This window comes from Dipteris shenzhenensis, chromosome 13 (genome assembly GCF_047967505.1).
Source record: "Dipteris shenzhenensis isolate YYH24624 ecotype China chromosome 13, Dip_SZ_1.0, whole genome shotgun sequence".
Classification (NCBI taxonomy): domain Eukaryota; kingdom Viridiplantae; phylum Streptophyta; class Polypodiopsida; order Gleicheniales; family Dipteridaceae; genus Dipteris; species Dipteris shenzhenensis.
The window spans coordinates 45,484,859-45,508,871 of NC_141608.1; the positions used below are offsets into that span (position 1 = coordinate 45,484,859).

The 24,013-nt window shown below is 39.7% G+C and overlaps 1 protein-coding gene across 1 annotated transcript; it reads right to left on the minus strand.

Annotated features, from left to right (window-relative positions):
- Positions 1-20,405: 20,405 nt before the first annotated feature.
- LOC147895465 (citrate-binding protein-like) lies at positions 20,406-21,394 on the minus strand. Its single transcript, XM_087384322.1, has 2 exons — positions 21,136-21,394; positions 20,406-20,996 (listed from the first exon to the last, which is right to left on the minus strand). The coding sequence occupies exons 1-2, from the start codon at positions 21,376-21,378 to the stop codon at positions 20,610-20,612; spliced, it is 630 nt and encodes a 209-aa protein (XP_087240448.1). The 5' UTR covers positions 21,379-21,394; the 3' UTR covers positions 20,406-20,609.
- Between the last annotated feature and the right edge of the window lie 2,619 nt (positions 21,395-24,013).

Here is a 24,013-nt window from a genome sequence, read left to right on the forward strand (position 1 = left end):
TGTAGTCATCCATCTTGCAACTTCCATTCCCTCTTACAACTTCTATCTCCACTCACAATTGATCCCTTTGGGCACAAAAACAAGTTCCCAAACTTGCCATCCAACCACTTCTCCCAATGGATCCCTCTAGCTTTCCATCTAGCCCGTCCTCCCAAATGGATCCCTCTAGCTTTCCAACTAGACCTCCCATCTTCAAATCGTGAGACATATTCCTATTCATCTTTTCTCCACTATTGAAATCGTGAGACATAGTCCCATCCAGCTTCAGATGCTAATCTGAGTAACTTCACCAAGTTGACGAAAGAAGTGAATGGGAAGTGAAGGTGAAGGAGGGTTATATTTTCTATCATAACCAAAAAGTTTCCTTCCATATGCAATGCCAATTGAAAAGGCACTCAGCATCATTGGAGGAAGCTCACAAGCTTGTTACTTGGCATGGAAGAAAAAGATCCTTTTAGATTTATTTCCCAAAGCTTAAATTAGTAGAGATGGTGGAGTCAAGGCTTTGAGATTGCCAACAAATGTTCAATCTGTTTTGAAGGAGATAAGGCATTTATTTCATGACACAAGAGGAACCATGAAGTTATAGCAGGTTTAAGCAGCAGTAGACCAACTGAACAAACATCTTGGCTCTTTCTCAAGGGTGATCTCCAAGAGTGTGCTAAGAAACTTGAATAATGTACAAGACTACTAGAGGAGGTAGAAGCAAAGGCCATGTAGGCACAACAACAAGATGAGGTTGTTGCTGAGGACCAAGCAAGAGAAGCTTTAAAAATGGTTGAGAAGGAAAGGGAGGGAAGAGAATTTGCAGTGAGGCAGGTTAAACACTTGCATCAATAGCTTGAAGATACTAGAATGGATGAGAACCAACCAACGTTCAATGTAGCAAAAATGAAAGAACAACTTGAAGCTCAAAAAGCAAAAAGGAAAGTTTGTGTACAATGGCATTACAACATGTAGAATGCATTGAACATTGACAAAGACAGTCTTATAGCTCAACTAAGGAGGGACAATACACATGTTGTGGTAGTGATGTAGAGGCTAAAAGAGATCCTTAAAGCTAGGAGGGATGTAGTTCAGGAAAAGAGAAGGAAGGATGCAAGTCGGGCGGCAAAGAGAAGCCAAGGTGGAACTCACAACAAGAATGAGAATGTGCAATATTAGAAGTAGAAGGCTCTATATTGGGAAAATAAGAAAAATACCCTATAGGTAAATTACATTACCACTTTGTAGGAGCATGCCATGTCTCTTGAAAATTTTAAGAGGTAGCCCTCCATCCTATCTGACACCCAAATTACTCTGTTGGGAGAGAGACCTACATTGAAGTTGCTAGAGAATTTCAAGAGGTTCATCCGTAGCTATAGATAGAGCTATTGCCATTAGTGAGAATGAAGTGGAGAAGCTAAATGAGAACATCTACACTCTAAGAATAAGGTAGGAAGAAATCAAGAAACAAATTGCCCATGTACAAGGTGAGACTCTGATATTGATAGTTGCAATAGTTAAACTAGAGGAATATCCTCTTATGATGTGGAAGAGTCATACATGCATGCTCTACCATGGGCATGTTATAGATGAGTACCAGATTCGATGGCCCCAATGTGGCCACCCTATGCATGTGTTTTGCTTTTGGATGTTTGTGCATGCAACCTTTATATGCAAAGATTGTCATATGCCAATGCTCAAGACATGGAGAGACCAACTGTGCCTGCTTGCTAAAACTATCTATATAGAAAAATTAGAAGAGGCATGTTCATTGGCCACAAAAATAAAGGCTCCCTTTGATGAATTGAACATATAGGCCCATGGTGAAGGGAAGAATATATGAAGCCCTTGTTTGATGAAAGGAAGATACAGCATCCTTATGAAAGGAAGAAGAAGCCCAACGATGAAGGGAAGTAGCCATCAGCAAAGAAGAAGCACCTGTTTGTTGAATGGAAGATACAAACCCTGATGAAAGAAAGAAGAAGCCCATTAACAAAGGGAAGAACCCATCAACAAAGAAGCAGCACCTATTTGATGAAGGATAGATACAACCATTGATGAAAGGAAGAAGAAGCCCATTGTGATGAAGGGTTCTTCTCATTAGCTCACGAACCATTCAGATGGTTTCACATCACTTTTTGAGATGTATATGTGTTTTATTTTTCATTATTTTGAATGAAACCACTCTGGCAGAGTTCTTGTGTTTTCAAAGATCTTCTTGACCACTTTTCACACTTTTGGGTACTTTTGAGCACTTTTGTATACTTTACTAGCACCGTTTGGAAGTATTTAACACTCTTTTAGCACCATTTAACTGTGAATGATGCCACCAAATATATATGGCATGTCAATATGGCCCTTGCCCCTAAAGGGGACCCCTCAAGGTGTTGAGAGACCACGCTCAGCATCAGTGATTACATGTGCATAGCACTAACACATATAGAGTGCTATAAAGGAAAGGGTTAGATGACCTAACCCTAAACCTAAATGGTTTTTATATCTCCTACATTTTCAACTAAATCTAGTGTACAGTTAGTCATTTGTGATTGAGAGATTGAGAGTTCTCTTGAGTGATCGTGAGTTTTCACTTCCATTGTTTGAGAGAATTTCCGTCCATGAGAGATCGAGAGATTTCCATTTGTTTGAAAGAATTCTGAGAACTTTCTTTTCAATTCATTTCATTAAGAGAGTTTCTTCTCTTGAAAAGTTTCATGAGAGAAATAGGGAGAGTCTTCTGAAGAGAGAGAGATTGGTGAGAAGTCTTCATTAGAATTCTTCCTTGCTTTCAAAGATCACACTCTGTGTTTCTCGTTGGAGACTGTGAGAAGTCTTCATTGGAATTCTTCCTTGCTTTCAAAGATCACACTCTGTGTTTCTTGTTGGAGAGTATCTCATATTGAGACTCTTGCGAGGATCAAAGGCAAGTTCATACGGCCCTACGACTTTCTATAACACAAACTGCAAATACAAGGCAACTCCTACAAGCATCGATTGGCTGCTACACAAAGCATACAAGCACAATTAGAAATACTGGTCTGACCACGGTGACCTCCACAAAGGCAGCTATGACATTTTCCATGAAGGCAGCTATATGACACATCCACGGGTGAACAACCCACCTTCATCACGATGCCAATGTCTCTAGTTGGTCAGATCTGGACTCAAGCACATCACTTGCGATGGTCGACTACTAGTGCCTCTCTAGCTCTTGCCAATGCAACTCAAGCCTCGCATGCAATAACTTGACTCCTGACAGGTATCCTCCAAGAAAGCGCCTCCCAACATCTTCGACGAATGCAGATATGCAACACTTCGCAAATAACATTCATGAGTAGTGCCAAGCTCCCCTAGCCTCATCTAGAAGCTCACGTCTCCTCAACTCTTGTTGCTACTTCAATAGCCTCATGATGCATGCATAGTAGCACCCAAAACTCCAGCAATGCGGCTCAATCAACCACGACCTACTGCAACAGATCCTGAGGAGCCCGTCAACCACAAAGCTTCCAAAATCTTGCTAGTAGTGAGCACTCAGCCTCCCACAGACTCTGCTTCCAAGGTCTCCAAACAGCCCTCCTAGCTACAACCTTTTAAGATGAGAGACTTTTCCAAATGCGCTTGCATTTCCGTTGACCCATCTGCAAGGACGCCACTCTGGCCATGAGACGTGCATGTAGACTCGGCCTATGTTGGTCCTTTTGTCTGCAATAGCTCATCGATAGCATTCAAAGTCCTGTTCTTCTTGCATCGAAAGCGAGTGTTGGATGACCCCGTCAGGCATTGCATGACCCACATGAAATTGCTCGGGTCCATTTGAATCACTTTCGAGGGGAACGTGTGGATGATCAAGGGCTATTGCGCCCTTCGTTGCACCATAGGTGACGACAAAGATGGTTGATCTTGCAAGCATGAGCTCGATGGAGTTTGAGAGAAGATGCAAGCACCAAGAGCTTACAATAGATGCCAACGCCAAGGGAGCTCTACAGCTCATCCCACAGCAATAGCCTCTCCAATAGTCGGCTAATCTGCAACAATGCCTCAAGATCCCTCTGAGAGAGACAACACCACGTGGTAGATAAGGCCATGTGGGGCACAGTCATTGCATGTTATGCCACATCATCATTGAGAACTTTACATCCTTTTTTTGCCCCTCCACTTAGATCAAGTCGTATCTCTTGATCCAGGAAGAATTTGAGGGCGTTCCAAAAAGGAAACTGGCTTGATTATTTGTGCTCTACATGCTCATCACATCATGTGCACATTTCAGCACAAGTATCACTCACTTTTTAGCCTCGTCGACAAATCCACTCTGACATGAACATCAGCCTCTACATCAATGCATCTAACCCAGCACATAAAAAGAACCAAAGAAAAAGAAATTATTTGTTGTTCTTTTCTTCGATCAATGGTTCATATAGATCTAGATCAGAGTAGACTAGATCGCTATAGAGGAGACGATTTGAATTTCTCCAAGTTGCCAATCTAAGGCATACCCAAAATTGCCAACTAGTTCAGTCCCTATGCTCACATACGGTTTCACATCATCACATTACCTAAAACCTTGACATTCATCAGTCGAGAAGACTTCAAAGTGTTCAAAGGCATTGACCGATTGATCAATGGGTAGATAGCACATGATTTGATTTCACACACATATGCCATCATTGTAAAGCCTATTCGACTATCTTTCCAGCATTATGCACAATATTTTAGCCTTGTAAAGCCTCTTGGCTATTCCCGGCATCATTTTCCACAAGCCTTGTAATTGATATTGGATTATATATTGCAATTCTATCTTCACTGACAGTTTAGATTTTGGTTGATCCAGTCATTGTTTTGCATTTATTCAGACAGTGATTTTCACGACACTTTGAGTACATTTCTTGCACCAAGCCTACATCTAGCAACCTCAATCTGGAGGCATGTGCTAAGCTAGACAACTCCAATAGAGACCATTGGATGATCTAGCCAGTAATAGCTCTACTCCACCTGTTGTCACAGCACTAGCAGCGGGATCTACAGTGGGATCTCTAGCTACACCAACAATTTCCACACTTGTAGTAGCAGATCCTTCCATTGCCTGAGCACAAGATAAATGGGACAAGAAAGACAAGTATGCATATCATTTGATGAAGCAGAATAGACAAGTATGCATATCATTTGATGAAGCAGAATGTGCAAGATAACATGCTAGGACAACTCAACACCGTCAAGATATCAAAAGAAGCATGGGATATATTCACAACTCTCTATGAGTCCATGAACACTTCCAGGATTCTCACATTGAGAAACCAAATCAACCAAAGTTTCCGCAACACCAGTGGAACCGGTCATGCTTACGTACTCAGGATCAAAGACTACAACAATAAACTTGCAGCAGTAGGAGAGACTATGAATCCAACAAAAATGGTTCAAGTCATCTTGAATGTACTAGGAGAGGGATACAAGAATCTAGTCCAGAGTATTCCCATCCAACGGCAAATTCTGACACTGAAAGGACTTCAGTCAGTTTTACTTGGTGAAGAACTCATGACTCAAGCCATTCAAGCATTCAAAGGTCAAAGCATTCACAACTTCAAATAGAAGCAAAGGTAGAGGCAGAGGCAGAGGTAGATCATTCCAGCATTATGACTATCCTAAACGTGTCCTAACTAGCCCAATGGTTGGAACATCAAGCAACTGTGGCTTTAGTACTTAAATTTGTTAAATTTAATTCCTACTATTCAGGTCATATACCACTGTTAAATTGTGGAATTCAAAAATCAAAAGCAATATATTGTTATTTTCTAATGGTGAAATTCAGAAATGAAAAGCAATATACTTGTTATTGTCTAATATGTGAAGTTGAGACTGCCAAACCATCCCGATGGTTGAAACTGTGACAGTGTCCTAAACCATCCTGGTGGTTGAAATTGTGACTGTCCTAAATGTGTCCTAAACCAGCTCGGTGGTTGGAACATCATGCAACCATTGCTGCTTCAGCTCAATCACCAGTTATTGATTGTCCTAAACCAGCGTGGTTGAACAGACATTAGTTATTGACCAACCCGATGGTTGAAATTATTGTGTTTCTTAGTATTTAAATTCATTAAATTTAATTTTCTGCTATTAGCGTCATATACCACTGTTAAATTGTGGAATTCAAAAATGAAAAGCAATATATTGTTATTTTCTAATGGTGAAATTCAAAAATGAAAAGCAATATACTTGTTATTGAGTCCATCAGGCAAACCATCCTGGTGGTTGAAACTGTGACAGTGTCATAAACCATCCCGGTGGTTGAAATTGTGACTGTCCTAAATGTGTCCTAAACCATCCTAGTGGTTGACTATCCTAAACATGTCCTAAACCAACCCGATGATTGAAATTGTCACTGTCTTAATCCAGCACGGTGGTTGAAAATTGTTTGCTTCATTATATACTTTAATTAGACTATGTTTTGTATTCTTTTAGTAGTAGCAAAAAGGGGGCTCATTGTTCTATTGCTCCCACATGTTGGGTCAGCAGAGGAGTTGTATCTCAAGTTTGTGGATCAGAATCCAGACATTTCAATTAGACAGAGGAGCTTTGAGCATTGTAAGCCCTGGTACATCAGGAAACTCAAAGAGAGGAATGTTTGCTGTTACAAAACACACATAGACTTTCACTTGGCCCAGCCAGCTATGAATGACTTTCACTTGGCCCAGCCAGCTATGAATGACTTGAGATCTAGTCGTGTTGGAGCATTGCTACATGGGGATCGATGCCCATGCCTCCCCAATGAATGTGCAGTCTGTGGGCCACCTGGATCCTCATCATGTATTGCAAGGGAGGGCAGGTTTTGTAGCCTGATGTCTCTATGGGAGCCAATGGTTTGTCCAAAGGGAGACCGTGAGTGGCATAGGATTGAATGCATTCATGTCACATGCAAGCATTGTAGTTTGAAGCTGAAGAAGAACACACTCAATGTCTATCCAAATGAAATGAGGGAAGACAACCACGTTACTCTAAAATGGATGAGATTTGAAAATGTCAACGTTGAAGGATTCAATAAAAAGAGATGGCTACTGTCATATAAGAGCACCCAGCTAAGGGAGCTTGTAGATCACGTGGTTCAATCCATCCCAAAATATGTGCTTCACAATTTCACGGCCAGCTAGCAGGATAAGTAGTTCAAGACGTGCCTTGCCAATTTTCCCTGTGACACTATTGTATCTGTCATAGATTTTGCTGAAAATTATTCTTTTCAAGAACAAGATGAGATACAAAGTGCTCACTAGTACAACAAGCAGATAACAATTCTTGTGCATATCACGTATATTCATTTGCTTTATTCTTACATGCCTGATGCCAATCTACTTGCTAACTCACAAGAGTCCAAGTTAGTGCAATGCACTTACCATTTTTACATTTCATATGATAGGGAACATGACACCCTATTTGTGTAGCATGCTTTTCTACTACATTGGGAATGGCTGAAAAGGAAAAATCCCCATGCAGAAAATATAAAACAACATTGGGTGTGGTCAAATGGTGCTGCCTCTCAATTTAAATCAACACGTGGATTCTACTTTACTCAAGGTTCAAATTCCTGACCGGTCTAGACATGATGTGGAATTTCTTTGGGTCTAGCCATGGCAAGGGTGAACATGATGGATGCGGTGCTATTATTAAGCAAGCTTTGATTAAACACCGATTAGCATGCCCTCTAGAAAAACCCAATGATGCCCATGATGCTATAACATGGCTTACAGCCAACCTCTCCATAAGCGTGCATTCAACATACAATAAACAAAGCCTGTAGTATGCAGAGTGTTCCATGAAGTGAAAGTGGATGAAGTGCAAAGGAGAAGCCAGCATGATAGCGAGAAAATGAAAGAGTTTGTGGCCTACACAGCATATGAGGCTTTTTAAACAACCAACCGATTAAAACGAGAAAACTTTCTTGTTTCTGCAGTGCATGCATCATAGGGGATCATGACAATTGTGAGAACGTTGCAACTATGAAGAAATGGGAGCGAGTTCAAGTTTTCCCTCTACGTCCAGATGGAGTGACAAACAATGGAGAGACAAACGACTCACCACAGTTTGGGGAGAGTTTCGATGACCTCACTTTAGCATGTGCACAGTTTCCGAGCAAAAACCTACGAGTAGAAAAGTCCGAGCGATAATGTTTGACACCAACCATGCTAGTATATTTCTCAAAGGAATATACAATTCTTTCTTAATTTCTCATTTATGGAGCTATATACCTACTTATTTATCATTATAACCCTCATTTTAGAGAACATCATCTATAAATGAACAAATAGTGAACAATTTAGAAACTCCTATAAATCCCTCCCTACCATACTCTTTTTTGAGGATTATTGTAATTCAATCGATTTAAAAGGGTTTCCCTTAGCTTTAGAAATCCCATATTTGAAGTATTGAGAAGCTTATTCCCAATTCTCCAAACCTAAGTACTTTTAAGGAAATGTGGTCCCTACTGAACTCCTTCCTACCATAACCTGAATTAGGAAAAAGTTGTAACTCATATACATCTTGAAATTTCCAATTTATCTCTTCTATACCTATAAAAAAATTTATAATTTTAAGCCTACCATTGCATAGATAATGAATTTTTGAATATTTTTCCTTTTTACAACTCCTCAATCTGAGCTAAGGAGCAAAAGTTATGACCCATTCTTTGTAGGCTCTCCAAGGGTATTTCGCCAGTGGAATAGTGTTGGAAGAAGCTCTTCAAACCATATTCCTCTAGAAGAATACACTTTTAAAAGATGTTATATATTTTTCTTAGCTCATTCTGAGGAGCTGTAAAGAGGATATTTGCTCAAAATTTTATGATCCAACCAATGGTGAAAGTAAAAGAAAGGATATTTGAAAGTCATAAAATAAGTCGCCATTTGGACATTATATATGTATATTATATAAAGGTATACTTATATTTATCTCTGTTCATCAATATTTCATATTTACTTACATATTCCTTGAAATAATTTGGAATTTTGTGCTTTCCAAAAATGACTTGAGCCTATATATTTTGACCCCTTCCACCTTTTGTCCACTCGTCGCTCGTGGGTTTTCGCTCGGAAAATGGAAACCTCCCTTTCTATTGCAGTGCACAAAACCTAAGTATAAGGTTGAGAAAACATTTAGGGATAATTGGGGAACAACCTATGAGAAGTGGGATGTAGTAGTCGGAGCTTTTTTGTACAAAAAAACATTTAAGAGAGGTTGATGTTTGATACCATGCCACCATTTCTTACTGCCTCTGTAGAATATTTCGCGCTTGATATATCCTCTGTAGTGATCACCAAAAAATACTTTGATTTGCGCTCCATAAAATACTTAGCATGTTCAAGGTATTTGAAAGACACCTTGGAACCAAAACTGGAAGCCATGGAAGCCACAGTTTTCTGAAAAACAATCAAAAATAAAAAATGAGAATTTTCAAACTCAAAATATTAAATAAATTTCTAATTAAATATTCTTTTAAGTTTTATTTATTTTTAATTTTTAAAATAAAATAATTTTTTTCCTTTTTTAATTATTTTATTTTAATTAATTAGTTCCCCTCCCCCTTGCTCCGCCCCGCCCCTCCCCCCCTCCCCTTGCCCCGCACCGCCCTGCCCCTCCCCTTGCTCGCCCCGCACCGCACTGCCCCACCCCTCCCCTTGCCCCCGCCCCGCACCTGTTGCGCACGCAACAGGTGAGGGGGGCGATGCCCCCCTCCCCGCCGGCGCCCCCTTCCCTGCCCCTCGCCCGCCCCGCCCCCTTCCCTGCCCCTCGCCCGCCCCCTTGCCCTCCCCACGCCCCCTCCCCCTTGCCCGCCCCCCCCTTCCCTCCGCCCGCCCCCTTCCCTTCCCCCTTGCCCCCCCCCCGCGCCCGCCACCTGCCCCTTCCCTTCCTCGCGACGGTCGCGGGGAAGGGAAGGGGCAGGTGGCGGGCGCGGGGGGGGCAAGGGGGAAGGGAAGGGGGCGGGCGGAGGGAAGGGGGAGCGACGACGGGGAGGGGGGGGAGGGGCAGGGGCAGGGGGCGGGCACGGGGGGGCAAGGGGAAAGGGAAGGGGGCGGGCGGAGGGAAGGGAGCGGGGGCGGGCAAGGGGGAGGGGAAGGCAGCGCGGGGCGGGGGGCAAGGGGGAGAGGAAGGGGGCGGGGCAGGCGGAGGGAAGGGAGCGGGGCAAGGAGGAGGGGAAGGCAGCGGGACGGGGAGGGAAAGGGGGCGGGGGGAGGGAGGGAAGGGAAGAACGGCAGGAGGGAGGGGCCTGCGGGGAGGCAGAGGGAGAGGAAGGGAGGGGGAAGGGCCCGTGGGGAGGGAGAGGAGGGGAAGCGGAAGGGAAGGCATGGAGGAGAGGGGAAGGGGGAAGGGAAGGGAGGGGAGAAGCGGGAGGAGAGGGGAAGGGAGGGGGAGGGGGAGGGGAGGGGAGAGCAAGGGAGGGGAGAGAGGACGTTGGAGAAGAGGGAGGGAGGGAGTACCTGAGTGGAGAGGTGGTGGAGCTCCAGGAAAGTTGTGAGAGAGAATAAGAGCGTTGTGAGACAGAATGAGGAGAAGTAGAGTTTTATAGGAAATGGATAGCTTTTAGGTCAAGTCAGCTTTTTTTAGTTTTTAAGGTTTTTTTAGTTCTTTTAGGTTCACTATAAGTAGAACATTCTTCATTCTCTCTTTCATTCAAAGATCATTCGTTTACACTCCACGCTTCTCTCCTCTCATCAACCTGTTGCAGGATTCTCAAAAATTTTCAAAATGTTGCAAGAGGTGAGTTCATTTCTAACCTATTGCATACGCAAGAACTTCTAAAAATCAAGTTTTTATAAATTTGAATTTTTTTTCAAATCCGATCTTTTTCTCAAAAACTTGTGTGTACGCAACAACTTAAAAAACCATTTTAGCATTAAATCTTTTTTTCCACAAATTTTCCTCTTTAACTCAAACTCTCACAACCCCTCCCTACCTATTGCGTACGCAACAACTTCAAAATAAAATTTAATCATAAATCTCTCCAAAAAACTCCTTTTAAAAAAAAACAATCTATTACAAATTTCTCTCTCAACCTCAAAACCACTCAAACCCTACCTATTGCGTACGCAACAACTTCAAAACAAAATTTAATCATAAATCTCTCAAAAAAACTCATCAACAAAAAAAAAACAATCTATTACAAATTTCTTTCTCAACCTCAAAGCCACTCAAACCTCCCTACCTATTGCGTACGCAACAACTTCAAAACAAAATTTAATCATAAATCTCTCCAAAAAACTCCTTTTTAAAAAAAAACAATCTATTATACATTTCTCTCTCAACCTCAAAACCACTCAAACCTCCCTACCTATTGCGTACGCAACAACTTCAAAACAAAATTTTATCATAAATCTCTCCAAAAAACTCCTTTAAAAAAAAAAACAATCTATTACACATTTCTCTCTCAACCTCAAAACCACTCAAACCTCCCTACCTATTGCGTACGCAACAACTTCAAAACAAAATTTTATCATAAATCTCTCCAAAAAACTCTTCTCACGACACTTTATTACAAATTTCTCTATCAACCTCAAAACCACTCAAATGTCCCTACCTATTGCGTACGCAACAACTTCAAAACAAAATTTAATCATAAATCTTTTCAAAAAACTCTTCTCACTACACTTTATTAATATAAGAAATCCATTTATAATATTTTTACTCCATAATATAATAAATTTTTATTAACTAATGTTAAAATATAATTTTGCTAAAAATATATATTATTAATCTATAAATTAATATAATTATTATATAAATAAATATATAAATACATTAATTTAAAAAAAAACTTGAAAGGGAGGTCTTCTAGCATATGTGCTTTATATAATACTTACTCTTAGTGAATATATTGCTATTCTATACATTATTAACTTAAAAACTAATATAAATATAAATTAATTATTATATAAATTTAAATAAATATATAAATAATTAATATTTTACATTAATAACATTTAAAATTATGTAGATTATATACTAACAATCTTTCAATTTTAAAAAGTAGTCAATAAAAGAATTAAATTAATTTAAAAAATAAGAAAATATTAAAATTTACACACTTACTTTTAGCATGTATGCTTTTATTCCATGTGTATAATACTTGTTAGTTAGTCGAAGAATGAAAAATTAGATAATGTATTTGTAAGGTAGGTATTTAAAACCATAGAATCTAGAAGACTACAGTATCATTGCATCCATATCATTTTTTTACTTTAGTAACCATCAGATATCCATGATTCCATGTGTATAATACTTGTTAGTTAGTCGAAGAATGCAAAATTAGATAATGTATTTGTAAGGTAGGTATTTAAAACCATAGAATCTAGAAGACTACAGTATCATTGCATCCATATCATTTTTTTACTTTAGCAACCACCAGATATCCATGGTATCCATGATATGGAATACATATTTCTTAGAATGTCCATGATATGGAATACATATTTCTTCGAATATTTCTTATCACATACTTTTTCATTTCTTCTCATACACCATGCAGCATGAATGTAAGAAAATATGAATCGGTGTGCTTTTAGCCTATGTACTTGTTCCGAATCAGTAGGATACTTTGACTAGGTAGGCTTGTAACTACTTAAAGTAAAGCCTTTGCAAAGGATCGTACCTTCTGATACACCATGCAGCATGAATGTAAGAAAATATGAATCGGTGTGCTTTTAGCCTATGTGCTTGTCCCTAATCAGTAGGATACTTTGACTAGGTAGACTTATACTTACTTAAAGTAAAGCCTTTGCAATGTATCGTACCTATAAACAAAACACTTTGGAAAGCATATAACATATAGTCTATATATATCTAAACTAAATACTTTAGAATGCATATTTCATATAGTCTATATATCTTAAATCTTACACCCTAAATCTTAAATCCTAAAGTTCCCTAAATCTTAGGTTATACAATCTAAGCTCTTAAACTTATATAATAGTTATAATCCCTAAACCTTAAACCCTAATCCCTATAACTTAAATTCTAAAACCTAATTTTCAATTCTAAACCCTAGATTGTACACTCTAAGCTCATGATCTTATATACTAAACCTTAAAACCTAAATCCTAAACCCTAAAACAATAATCATAAACCCTAAATGCTAAACCCTAAACCCTATATTTTTAACCCTAAACCCTAAACCCTAAATCCTAAACCCTAAACCCTAAAAATATAATCATAAACACTAAACCCTAAACACTAAATCTTAAATCCTAAGCCCTAAATCCTTAACCCTAACCCTAAAATACAATCAAAATTTTATGATTTTTCTCGATTTGTGCAACAGGTTGGATATACCCCCCAACCTGTTGCTCAAGCAACAGGTTGGGGATATATCCAACATGTTGCACAAATCGATAATTTTCTCGATTTGTGCAATCAAGCAACAGGTTGGGGGTATATCCAATCTGTTGCACAAATCGAGAAAATTCTCGATTTGTGCAACAGGTTGGATATACCCCCAACCTGTCGCTCAAGCAATAGTAGGTTGGGGGAATATCCCCCAACCTGTTGCTTGAGCAATAGGTTGGGGGATTGGGGGACAACAGGTTGGGGGATATACCCAAGGTATACCCCCAACCTTGGGGGTATATCCAACATGTTGCACAAATCGAGAATTTTCTTGATTTGTGCAATCAAGCAACAGGTTGGGGGTATATCCAATCTGTTGCACAAATCAAGAAAACTCTCGATTTGTGCAACAGGTTTGTGCAACAGGTTGGATATACCCCCAACCTGTTGCTCAAGCAACAGGTTGGGAGATATATCCAACAACAGGCCTCCAACCTATTGCTTGGGGGATATATCCAACAACAGGCCTCCAGGTTGGGGGGTATATCCAACCTGTTGCACAAAGCGAGAATTTTCTTGATTTGTGCAACAGATTGGATATACCACCCAACCTGTTGCTCAAGCAACAGGTTGGGAGATATATCCAACAACAGGCCTCCAACCTGTTGCTTGGGGGATATATCGAACTGTTGAACCTGTTGCTTGGGGGATATATCCAACTACTACTCAACCTTGCACAAATCAAGATTTTTCAGTTGTAGGTTGGATATATTCCCCAATTGTATATCAAATTGTTGCACAAACAAGAAAAATTCTTGATTTGTGCAATAAGTTGGATATATCCCCCAACCTGTTGCTTGATATATCCAACCGGTTGCTCAAGCAACAGGTTGGGGGATATATCCAACCTATTGCACAAATTAAAAAAATTCATTAAATTTTGGTTGTATTTTAGGGTTAAGGTTTAGGGTTTAAGATTTAAGATTTAGGGTTTAGGATTTAAGATTTAGGGTTTAGGATTTAGAGTTTAGGGTTTAAGGTTTAGGATTTATTGTTTAGGAGTTTAGGATTTAGGGTTTAGGAATTAAATGTTTAAAGTTTAGGATTTACGGTGGTTAAGATGTTTTGGTATTAATTATTTAAAGTTTAGGATGTAGGGTTTAGGTTAATGCCTTCTCTGCTAGTTTTGATATAGAAGTTATTAAGTAATAATAAGCTCAATGATTATTTATTATGTTCATTTTGAGTTGCTAATCTACTTTTATACATAAAACAGGTATTCACCCTAACAGAGGGTATGGATGTGGTGTTATATAAGAAGAATGAAGTGGTGGGAATTCATAGTCTTGATCCTATGAATGTGTGTCATTTCCAACGTTGTGGTGAGAGAAGATGTGTAGTGATAATCACCAACATTGTAAATCCTGAAGTACATTTAAAATATCGACATGGAGACTTTGAAACATTGGGAGATATCTTACAATGTGACATATTTGATATGCAAGCACACAGAACACTCTGGGACCAAGACGAAATTGTTCCAAAGACATACTTTCAAGATATCAAGAAAACTTATATCCAGGGAAAAAAAGTACAGATGTCATCTTGCTCCAGAGAAGTTTTAGCAATTGGCAACTTTAAGGGCTATGCTCAGAGTTTTCTCTGTATAGTGGAGATAATTAAGTTGACTAGTGCAGGTGTCATTCAAAATGCAATGGATAGTACTTCACAATTAGACGTCCATAATACTACGTCTCAACTACAAGTTCATAGTACTTGTAAATGGGGGTTAGCTTTCTTGAAATCAAGTTTGCCCAAGACAGTTTCCTTCAATGTCATGGAAGACACAATAGAATATTATCAGAAGAAAAAGACTATAACACAAATGGGATCCAAATTGATAAGAAGCTATAGTAGTAATCAAGAGTATCATAGTGGCATGCTCACAGGTATTGAGGACATTATAGTAACAGATGTTGATGTAGAAAAGGTTTCTTGTGTTGCAAGTGACTCAAATATACTCACTGGTATAGAAGACTTGTCTTGTGTTGCAAGTGACTCGAACAGGCTCATTGGTATAGAAGACTTGTCATGTGTTGCAAGTGACTCGAACAGGCTCACTGGTATAGAAGATTTGTCCTGTGTTGCAAGTGACTCGAACAGGCTCACTGGTATAGAAGACTTGTCTTGTGCTGCAAGTGACTCAAACATGCTTATTGATATAAAAGACTTGTCTTGTGTTGAGAATAATAAGATGGGACCACAAAGAAAAATACACGCAAAGATCGATGGGATAAGTGATGCAATAACAGGAATTGATGATATTAGTGACAATGATCATGATGTTACCACTCGAATACAAGGCAAAAGGGGTAGAGAATCTGAGACTTGTCATGTTGTTCGTAATATTGTTGCTAGCATGCTAGAGAATATAGATGGGAGAATCTTGAGTTACAAAGGAGAAACAGTTCAACCACAAAATTCAAGAGGCATTGGCAACAAATTGACATCAATGAACATGTCGACCAGATTGCCATTTCCAATATATTATAAGGTATCAAATAATTCTCAAGCCCACACAGCATTTGATTATAAAGATGAAGATTCAAGGGAAATGGATTCGAGGTTTGATGGTCTTACAACTAGAAAACGCAAGACACTATTTACAAAAAGAAAGTATGTGAGTGTGAAGAGGCGAAGAATCATGGCATCAATTCCAGAACCAAAGAGACATGTGATGCTATCCGAGGAGAATATGGAAAGGATGCTTATGCGAGTTTGTTGCAAGAGACTTTGCATTAGAAAAGTTGGGAAAGATGATTGTGCAGCCATACGCCTTGGTATTTGGAGTAAGACAGTGCCTAATAGACATAACTATCTTCTTCAAGAGTTTTCATGCTTTCTTCATCAAGGCACTAATCAAGATTTGAGCACAGGACACTGTAAACCTAGATTGAAACCCATGGTTAATGGGAGACCCATTTGCAATCGACGATATCAATGGTTAACTGGACTATCACATGGCACATACTGGACCATCTGGGCAGAGGTGAAAGAAAAAGTTATTCATACAATTCATGGAAATACCTACAAGCTTAAATGCCATGGAAGCACTATAAATGCAACCGCAACATTAAAGCAAGTTCTCGAAGACCATGCATTACCGCAGCCTCATCTTCAACAAACAATGCTAGATGGACGTGTCGAATGCCAACAACATCTTCCTTTGGGAATGACAAAGAAGGTCATCCTAGAAATTATCAATAAAACTTTACAAGACAGAGACGAGAGCATGATTTCACGATCAACCTTGTACAAAATTTGGCGTAGAGATTTTTGCCATGACAAGACACCATCAAAGCAAAGGATGTCAAAATGTAAGACATGTGATGAATTAAAAAATGCCATTGAACATAGTAAATGTGAGCAGCAACGAGGAAGATATATTAAATGGCGATCAATCCATTTACGTCATGTGCAGGATGCTCGAAAGTTGTATGCTTCTTGGAGAGAGGAAGCTATTTCACATGTCGATAAGTCCATGTGCACCACCATTGATGGCATGGACCAGAATACAACCACTTTGCCACGATATAGACGTATCCCACCGGCATTGGAGGGCAAACGTGGACTAAAAACACACTTGTGTGGAGTATTAGTACATGGATACCGAATCTTTTGTGATGTATGGATTGATAGTTTGCATGACCATGATAGTAACCAGGTTGTTACATCAATCATGAAAGCAATAAGAAAGGTCAGAGATGCTCGCGGATGTTTGCCCAACACATTGCGAATACAACTGATAATTGTTGGAGAGAGAACAAGAATAAATATATATTTGCTTTATGCTCTATACTGGTTGGTTTGAAAATATTTGAAGAAGTGGAAGTTGACTTTCTTCTTGTCGGCCATACACATGAAGACATAGATCAAATCTTCAATGTTATCTCTGGTGAGTTGAAGGCAATGGATGTTTTGACAATGGAGGATATGCTATTTCGAATTGGGAAAAAAATTGGAGGTTCTCGCAAGGAAGAATCGGAAGTGGCTATCTTAGAGAGGATGGTAGATTGGAGAGCATTCATAGAGCCACATTTACAAGCAGGAGATGATGCCCTAATAGGACACACAAATCCACACTACTTTCAGTTTCACATGCATAACAATATTCCAGTGATGCAATGGAAGCACTACTCAGTAGATGGAGATCATTTATGGAGTGAGTCATATGCTTTATTACAATGAATAATTCCATTGGAGGAAACTAGATTTGTTCTTGCAAAAAACAAATCACTTGACATAGATGAAATGAAAGGCTTGAAAGCCTTCATTAAACATCTTCAAAGTATGATGCAGAAATATCCTGAGCAATCAACTAAGAATTTGGAGACAATTAAATCAACTGAAGAACTTATCCAATCTTTAGAAAGACAAGAAAACTTAATGAGCATTGAATACTCTGAATCCTTTTGGCCGGAACAAGCTAGGTCACCAAGTTTTCCTTTGGATATAAATATGTTAGTAGATATGGAGGAAGCAGAGGAATGCCTTTTACCTCGAAAATATTGTGGCAGGAAGGGAGACAAACCCTTACCAGAGTTTATACCATCTAATGAGATTGAAGAGGGTCTATTTGTTGCAGTTTGGGCATCTGATCCAGGTTCAGAGTTGGATGACCAAGGTGGCCCAATTTGGGTTGCAAAGGTTGCTAAGATAGAAAGGGATGACAAGGGAACTCCTATAACATTTACAGCTTTATGGTATGAACCAAAGCCATTGAAAAATCTCCCGAGAAGATATACAATAAAACAACTCTATGAGGGATGCTTGCAAAAGAAACGTGAATGGGTTCCAAATAATGAGGGATTAATAGAGGTGGAAGTCAGTGGCATTATTCATTGCTGGAAATCGAGGACATGAAGTTTTAAAAAGAAGCATGGATACAATGTTGAAAAATGTATCACAAACCCTGATCCAAGTCGTGTCCATATTAAACATCATTTGGCAAGACTTGACCCATCAACCTTAAATACATTACATGAATCTGATGACTCTGAACGAGATTCAGATGCATAAGATAATGTTTTGTATGCTTTTTTCCATACAAATGGTGTATCTATACACCACCAATAAGATAATTTATTGTATGGTTTGTTTTTCAAAAAAAGGGTGTATCTATATACCACTTATATATTGAATTCAACAAACTCTTTTTTTTCAAAAAAATGGTGTAACTATACACCACTTATATGTTGAATTCAACAAACTCTTTTCATATGGTGTCATATTTTCACTTCATAGTGTTAAAATTGAACTTGAGTTAGGAGACTACTATTATTATTATTATAGTTATTGGATGGGGGCACCATGCACGAGTTTGGGAATTAATATAGCTTCACTGAGCCTTTTTTTTTTAAATTAGAGGTTACCACTTGACTTTTTACTAGCTTAGTAAGGCCATATTTGTATATAAGTGACCCATTTAGTGCTAAAAAAAACTCAATTTTTAGTTCACTAAGTGAAGTTGAGTGGAGAGGATATGCTCCAAAAAAAAGTCCAAACCAAGAGAGAAAGTCCAAAAATTTTGAATAGTGTGTTCTTTTGGATCCAACTTGGATCTCAACTCATCTGGCACATGAACATAGGCAATGCAACCAAAAACTTTCAAATGAGAAATATCTGGTTTCCTACCAGTATACCTCTCTTCTGGCATCATGCCATGTATTGCTATAGTGGGAGTCCTATTCATTATGTAGACTATTGTAGCAACTCCTTCAGCCCAATAATAATCTGGCAGGTCTTTTTCGTTGAGCATGGCACAAGATACCTCTCCAATATGCCTGTTTTTCCTTTCTGCAAGTCCATTTTGCTATGGGGTATGACTGCATGAATATTGCTGCTTTATGCCATGCTCCTGCAAGAAACTTGCAAACTCATTTAAGATGTACTCTCCCCCTCCATCTGACCTTAGGCATTTTATTTGCAGGCCTATTTCTTTTTCAACCATAGCTTTAAAAGCTTTGAAATGCCCAAACACTTCACTTTTCTTTTTCATAAAATACGAGTAAAATACACCCAAACTTTTTGACTAAACTTATTGTAGCCTATTGGTTGATGTTTTATAGATTGCATAGGAGATTTATGATAAAGATGGGTCACCTTGGCATATGGAGATTAACAAATGTTGGTAAAGTAGGTCCACAATTGACGTTTTAGATTGTCATTACTTTTTGTTTTTGCATATTGAACCACATTTAGCCAACTACAAGCTACTCACTGTCATCTTCAAGGGCTCTGTATTATAGGGCCATTTGTATCTCCCCATATGTCACTGGTTGGGCATATGAATTGCTCAATCATAGCATTGCATGCTTTTCTACATTCTTTTAAAGGGATTATTATCTCCCTACTAGTAAAGTCTACATATTGAAGGGACTTTTTTACATCCCATGTATATTCCTATAACTATAAAAACAATATCCTTTGGATGTTGGAATCTTTTGGCTTGAAATTGTAGCGTTAGTCAAAGTACCTTTGATTGCTCTTGAAATACTAGAACATTATATCAATTGCTCACCCTGTGGACGTTATTTTATAGAACAATTATCCAAGTCCTATTGGAATATGTACGTGTGTAAGGTCATATCAAGTCAGAGTCAATTGGGTATTCTATGCAAAGGGGGCACATGAAGATATTAAGTTTTTTCACCTTTCCTATGCATACATTAAGGAAGCATTTTGAGAACAATCTACTATGGTACCCACTAACTACAAAGTGTTGGTGGCTATTTATGAAGTTATCATGTAACTGACATAGTGTCCAACGATAGATCATTTGTCAAGTTTGAACTATGTTGTTAAAGAAGCTCTTTTTTTCATGTGATGCTTGCCATAGTTTTACCCTTTTCTTCATGTGATGCTTGTCATAGGATTTTTTTGAGTATAATAACAAGCTACTAGAGTCCCCAAAGTGTAGATGGGGAATGTAGGTTAAATTGTTTTCAATGTGTAAATATGCATATCAAGGTGAAGGTCTCAGAGAGGCCATCAAATTATCAAAAGGTTCTTTTTTATCTTAGAGAGGCCATCAAATTATCAAGAGCTTCTTCTTGGTTACCAGCTTACTCAACCACGTTTTGCATCACCATAGGTGGCAACATTTTTTGCATCACGAGAGAGAGAGAGAGAGAGAGAGAGAGAGAGAGAGAGATCGTTAGATTGTTTGAAAGCTTGGGGGAGGAGTTTCGTATTAGAAACTTGGAAGTCCAAAGTTTTTGCTCGTCTCCATGGAGTACTTTTAGCACTTTGTAGGGTTAAGATTCCAGTCACTGCTTCCAGATTTTGATATTTTGCCAACGGGATTCCATACGACTGCTTGGGTTATTCTGCGTGTAGACACCGCACTTGAAGTAGTGTTTGCCACTGCCAGGGTTGCTCTGGCTTAACGCCAGCACCCCATCCAAATACACCTCCATGTGCTTCGCATCTGCGTTGTGGATCACGTTCAAATGTACCCATCGATCGTAAATTCCACTCCCCACCGTCGCCTTTGCACCTCCATAGGCTACCAGATTACCACTGTATACCCTCAACTGCATGGCCGCCGAGACTCCCTGAGCGTTGCCCATCACCTGCATAATCGCCATTCCCGTGCTGGTGGTAGGCACATAAAAATCGCCTTCAAATTGCCACACGCCTGAGGTGTAGGCCACCTGTTTACCATTGGAGAGAAGGAACTCAGAACCCACCACCGGTGGAGAGGAAAAGAGCGCAGGTAAGGAGGGCGAATGACTTAACAAGATGAGTTAGGATGGAGCATACAGAAAGCCCACGATTTGTGAGGATACTAACCTGAATAAGCATCTCCGTTCGAGGCTTCGTCGGACTTCCCTTTACGAAAGGCTGATCGTCACTGAAGACCCACATGGTGTGCACGCCATTTTGATAGCTGTAACGCTGGCTCAGACTCTTATCGTAAGGCTTCTGTATGTCGTAGGTGAAATTTTGCTCTGAGAAGCCATCTGTAGGAGCGGCAACTGCAAACTGCAGCGCGAAAGAAGAGAGAACTAGCAGGGCGAGCAAGTATTTGGCCATGAAAGAATGACTTACGAGTGTCGAGAGTTCTCACGCTTTTATGGACATTGAGCGCCAATAATGGTCAAGGAAACGTGGAGCTCACCTACTTTCCCGTGTGTTCAACCTACTCCTACCGTCAGTTCTAGAATGATGAACAGCTCAAACTTACTTGTGCCGTGTGTTTTAGAAAAACAGCTCAAACTAAGCGGAAACGTGCAAAAAAAGAAAACATCTTTACTTGCCCAAAAGCTTTGCTTTGAAAGCTTTTGAAAAGCCATCTGCGTAAAAAGCCAAGCTTTGAAAGCCAAGTAAAAAGCCAACTGCACCTTTAAATATAGGTGAAACATACCGCTTGTCCCTATTATTTCAAACTAAACAAAGTCTTCTTTTCCGTGAGAGAAGCGTAAAAAGCCAAGCTTTGAAAGCCAAGTAAAAAGCCAACTGCACCTTTAAATATAGGTGAAACATACCGCTTGTCCCTATTTCAAACTAAACAAAGTCTTCTTTTCCGTGAGAGAAGCGTAAAAAGCCAAGCTTTGAAAGCCAAGTAAAAAGCCAACTGCACCTTTAAATATAGGTGAAACATACCGCTTGTCCCTATTTCAAACTAAACAAAGTCTTCTTTTCCGTGAGAGAAGCGTAAAAAGCCAAGCTTTGAAAGCCAAGTAAAAAGCCAACTGCACCTTTAAATATAGGTGAAACATACCGCTTGTCCCTATTTCAAACTAAACAAAGTCTTCTTTTCCGTGAGAGAAGTGAAGTAGCAGGACTTGAAACTGGTGCCAAGTAACCAAGACTTTAGCTTAAGGTTTCTCGAACGCGACAATCTGCTAAGCGCATGCTCAGCTACGCAGCGATCTGCGATCTCTTTCAAGAAACTTTGGTGAGTTGATCTTCTGCTATCACGAACTTCTTTCAATTCCATGCAGCAGGTAGGATATGCAGTTGTACATCGAACCTGTTCCTGGGGAAAACCAAAATATGAGTGCTTGACTAGCTTGGTTAGCTTTTGCGTCGCTTCATCAGCTTGAAGATTCTTTTTACATCGATGGGCGCTCTTTCCCTTCATTCAACTTGCTCCATCAGCTTGGAGATGCTTTTTACTCATCCGGTTGTTTCTTGGTTTTGCGTCTCCTTCAATCTCATGGTGTCTGATTGCTGTTTCTAGGAGGGCTTAGCTGCTTAACCCACGTTTACACAACACTGCATGCTGCTCGCCATATCCATCGTTGATCTCCTCCAATAGTTCTGCTTACCGTAGCCATCCCTCATCTCCTCCTTCAACACTCCTGCTCACCCAGGAGCAAACAACAAATCTTCAGCCCCCCTCCCTCCATGGGTCCCCCCTCTCTCCTTCCTCTCAAATACTTTAGCTCCCTTGGTATCATTCTTTCGTCTTGCTTCGCCCTCCTCAGTGTCCTCTTCCGCTACCGTTTCCTGCGCAACCTCCACTTTAAGGTGGGCAACTTTTTGCATTTTTGTAGCGGCCTCACTCCTATGTCATCAGGCTTCGAATTCGACTTCTATGCAGTAGTGCCAGGCTTGACGAATTCCACTTTCGAACCAGCAAGTTTCTATGCCCCCGATCCTACTTCTTGCTTTACGTGAACGTAATCAGATAATCAAGCCGGTTTGAAAAGTCGAGCGGGAACACATGCACTATCACCTTGCTTCTCGATGCATCTATGCCTATTGGGTTTGTAGAAGAGTGCAGACTTTCTTGATTCCACGTATTTCTTCGATACCAGTGATCAGGCCGATATCTTGACATGCCTTCAACTGAATTTGGGCAGTTCTACCTTGAGTAGAAGCCGTTGTTCGCCAGGTCAAGCTGGCAAGGTAGCGCAAGCGGTAAAGCAAGGTGGATCGAACCATGCCTCCACCGAATTCTCGCTTGAGAGGTTATCTGATCTTAACCGGTCGCGAGCAACATTGCATCAATGCAGAATAGAGCACTTTTTGCGTAATTTAACGTGGAAGACCTTGATAACAGAAAGCTAATTCAAGTAGCTTTGGTTTTTTCAACTTTAACTAGCTTTCTCATGTAAAAAATATATACGTGGCTCAATGAGGCGTTCATTGCAGTATGCAAGAGCATGCTTCAAAAGCACGTCATCTTTAGATTGCGCGGATCGTATAAGCAAACATGCCTTTGCCAAAATTATCCTTCTGCCTAAAGGAATTCCTAACGAACCAAGGACATTCCAACCTCTCCTTGTTCCTAATGTTGTGGATGACAGCTATTCATTGTTTCAACAGTGCGTCTCTTGATCTAATTGCCACAACAATAAAGACGAAAATGTAAACTTTCCTTAATTTAAACTGGTTCATGCAAAACACGAGGAATGCACTAATCATATTTGTTTTTCAGATTCCAACATTCCAGCAAAGAAATAGGCGACTTCTCGTCGAGCTGTGGACGTCACAAAGGACACTCCACGTAAGTAGAATGTACGGTCATTTCAATTCTGAAATGTTTCTGCACCGTCTATTGCTCTGGTCCGCATTAATGCGCTACACCTCCAACACTGGAGGTGACTATTCGAAACGGGGGGATGGCACGTTCCCCTATGATATATAATTTTTGGAGAGACATGTGGCAGCTCTCCACCATACATTACGTATGGTTTTTTTTTTTCACTCCTCATCTTGA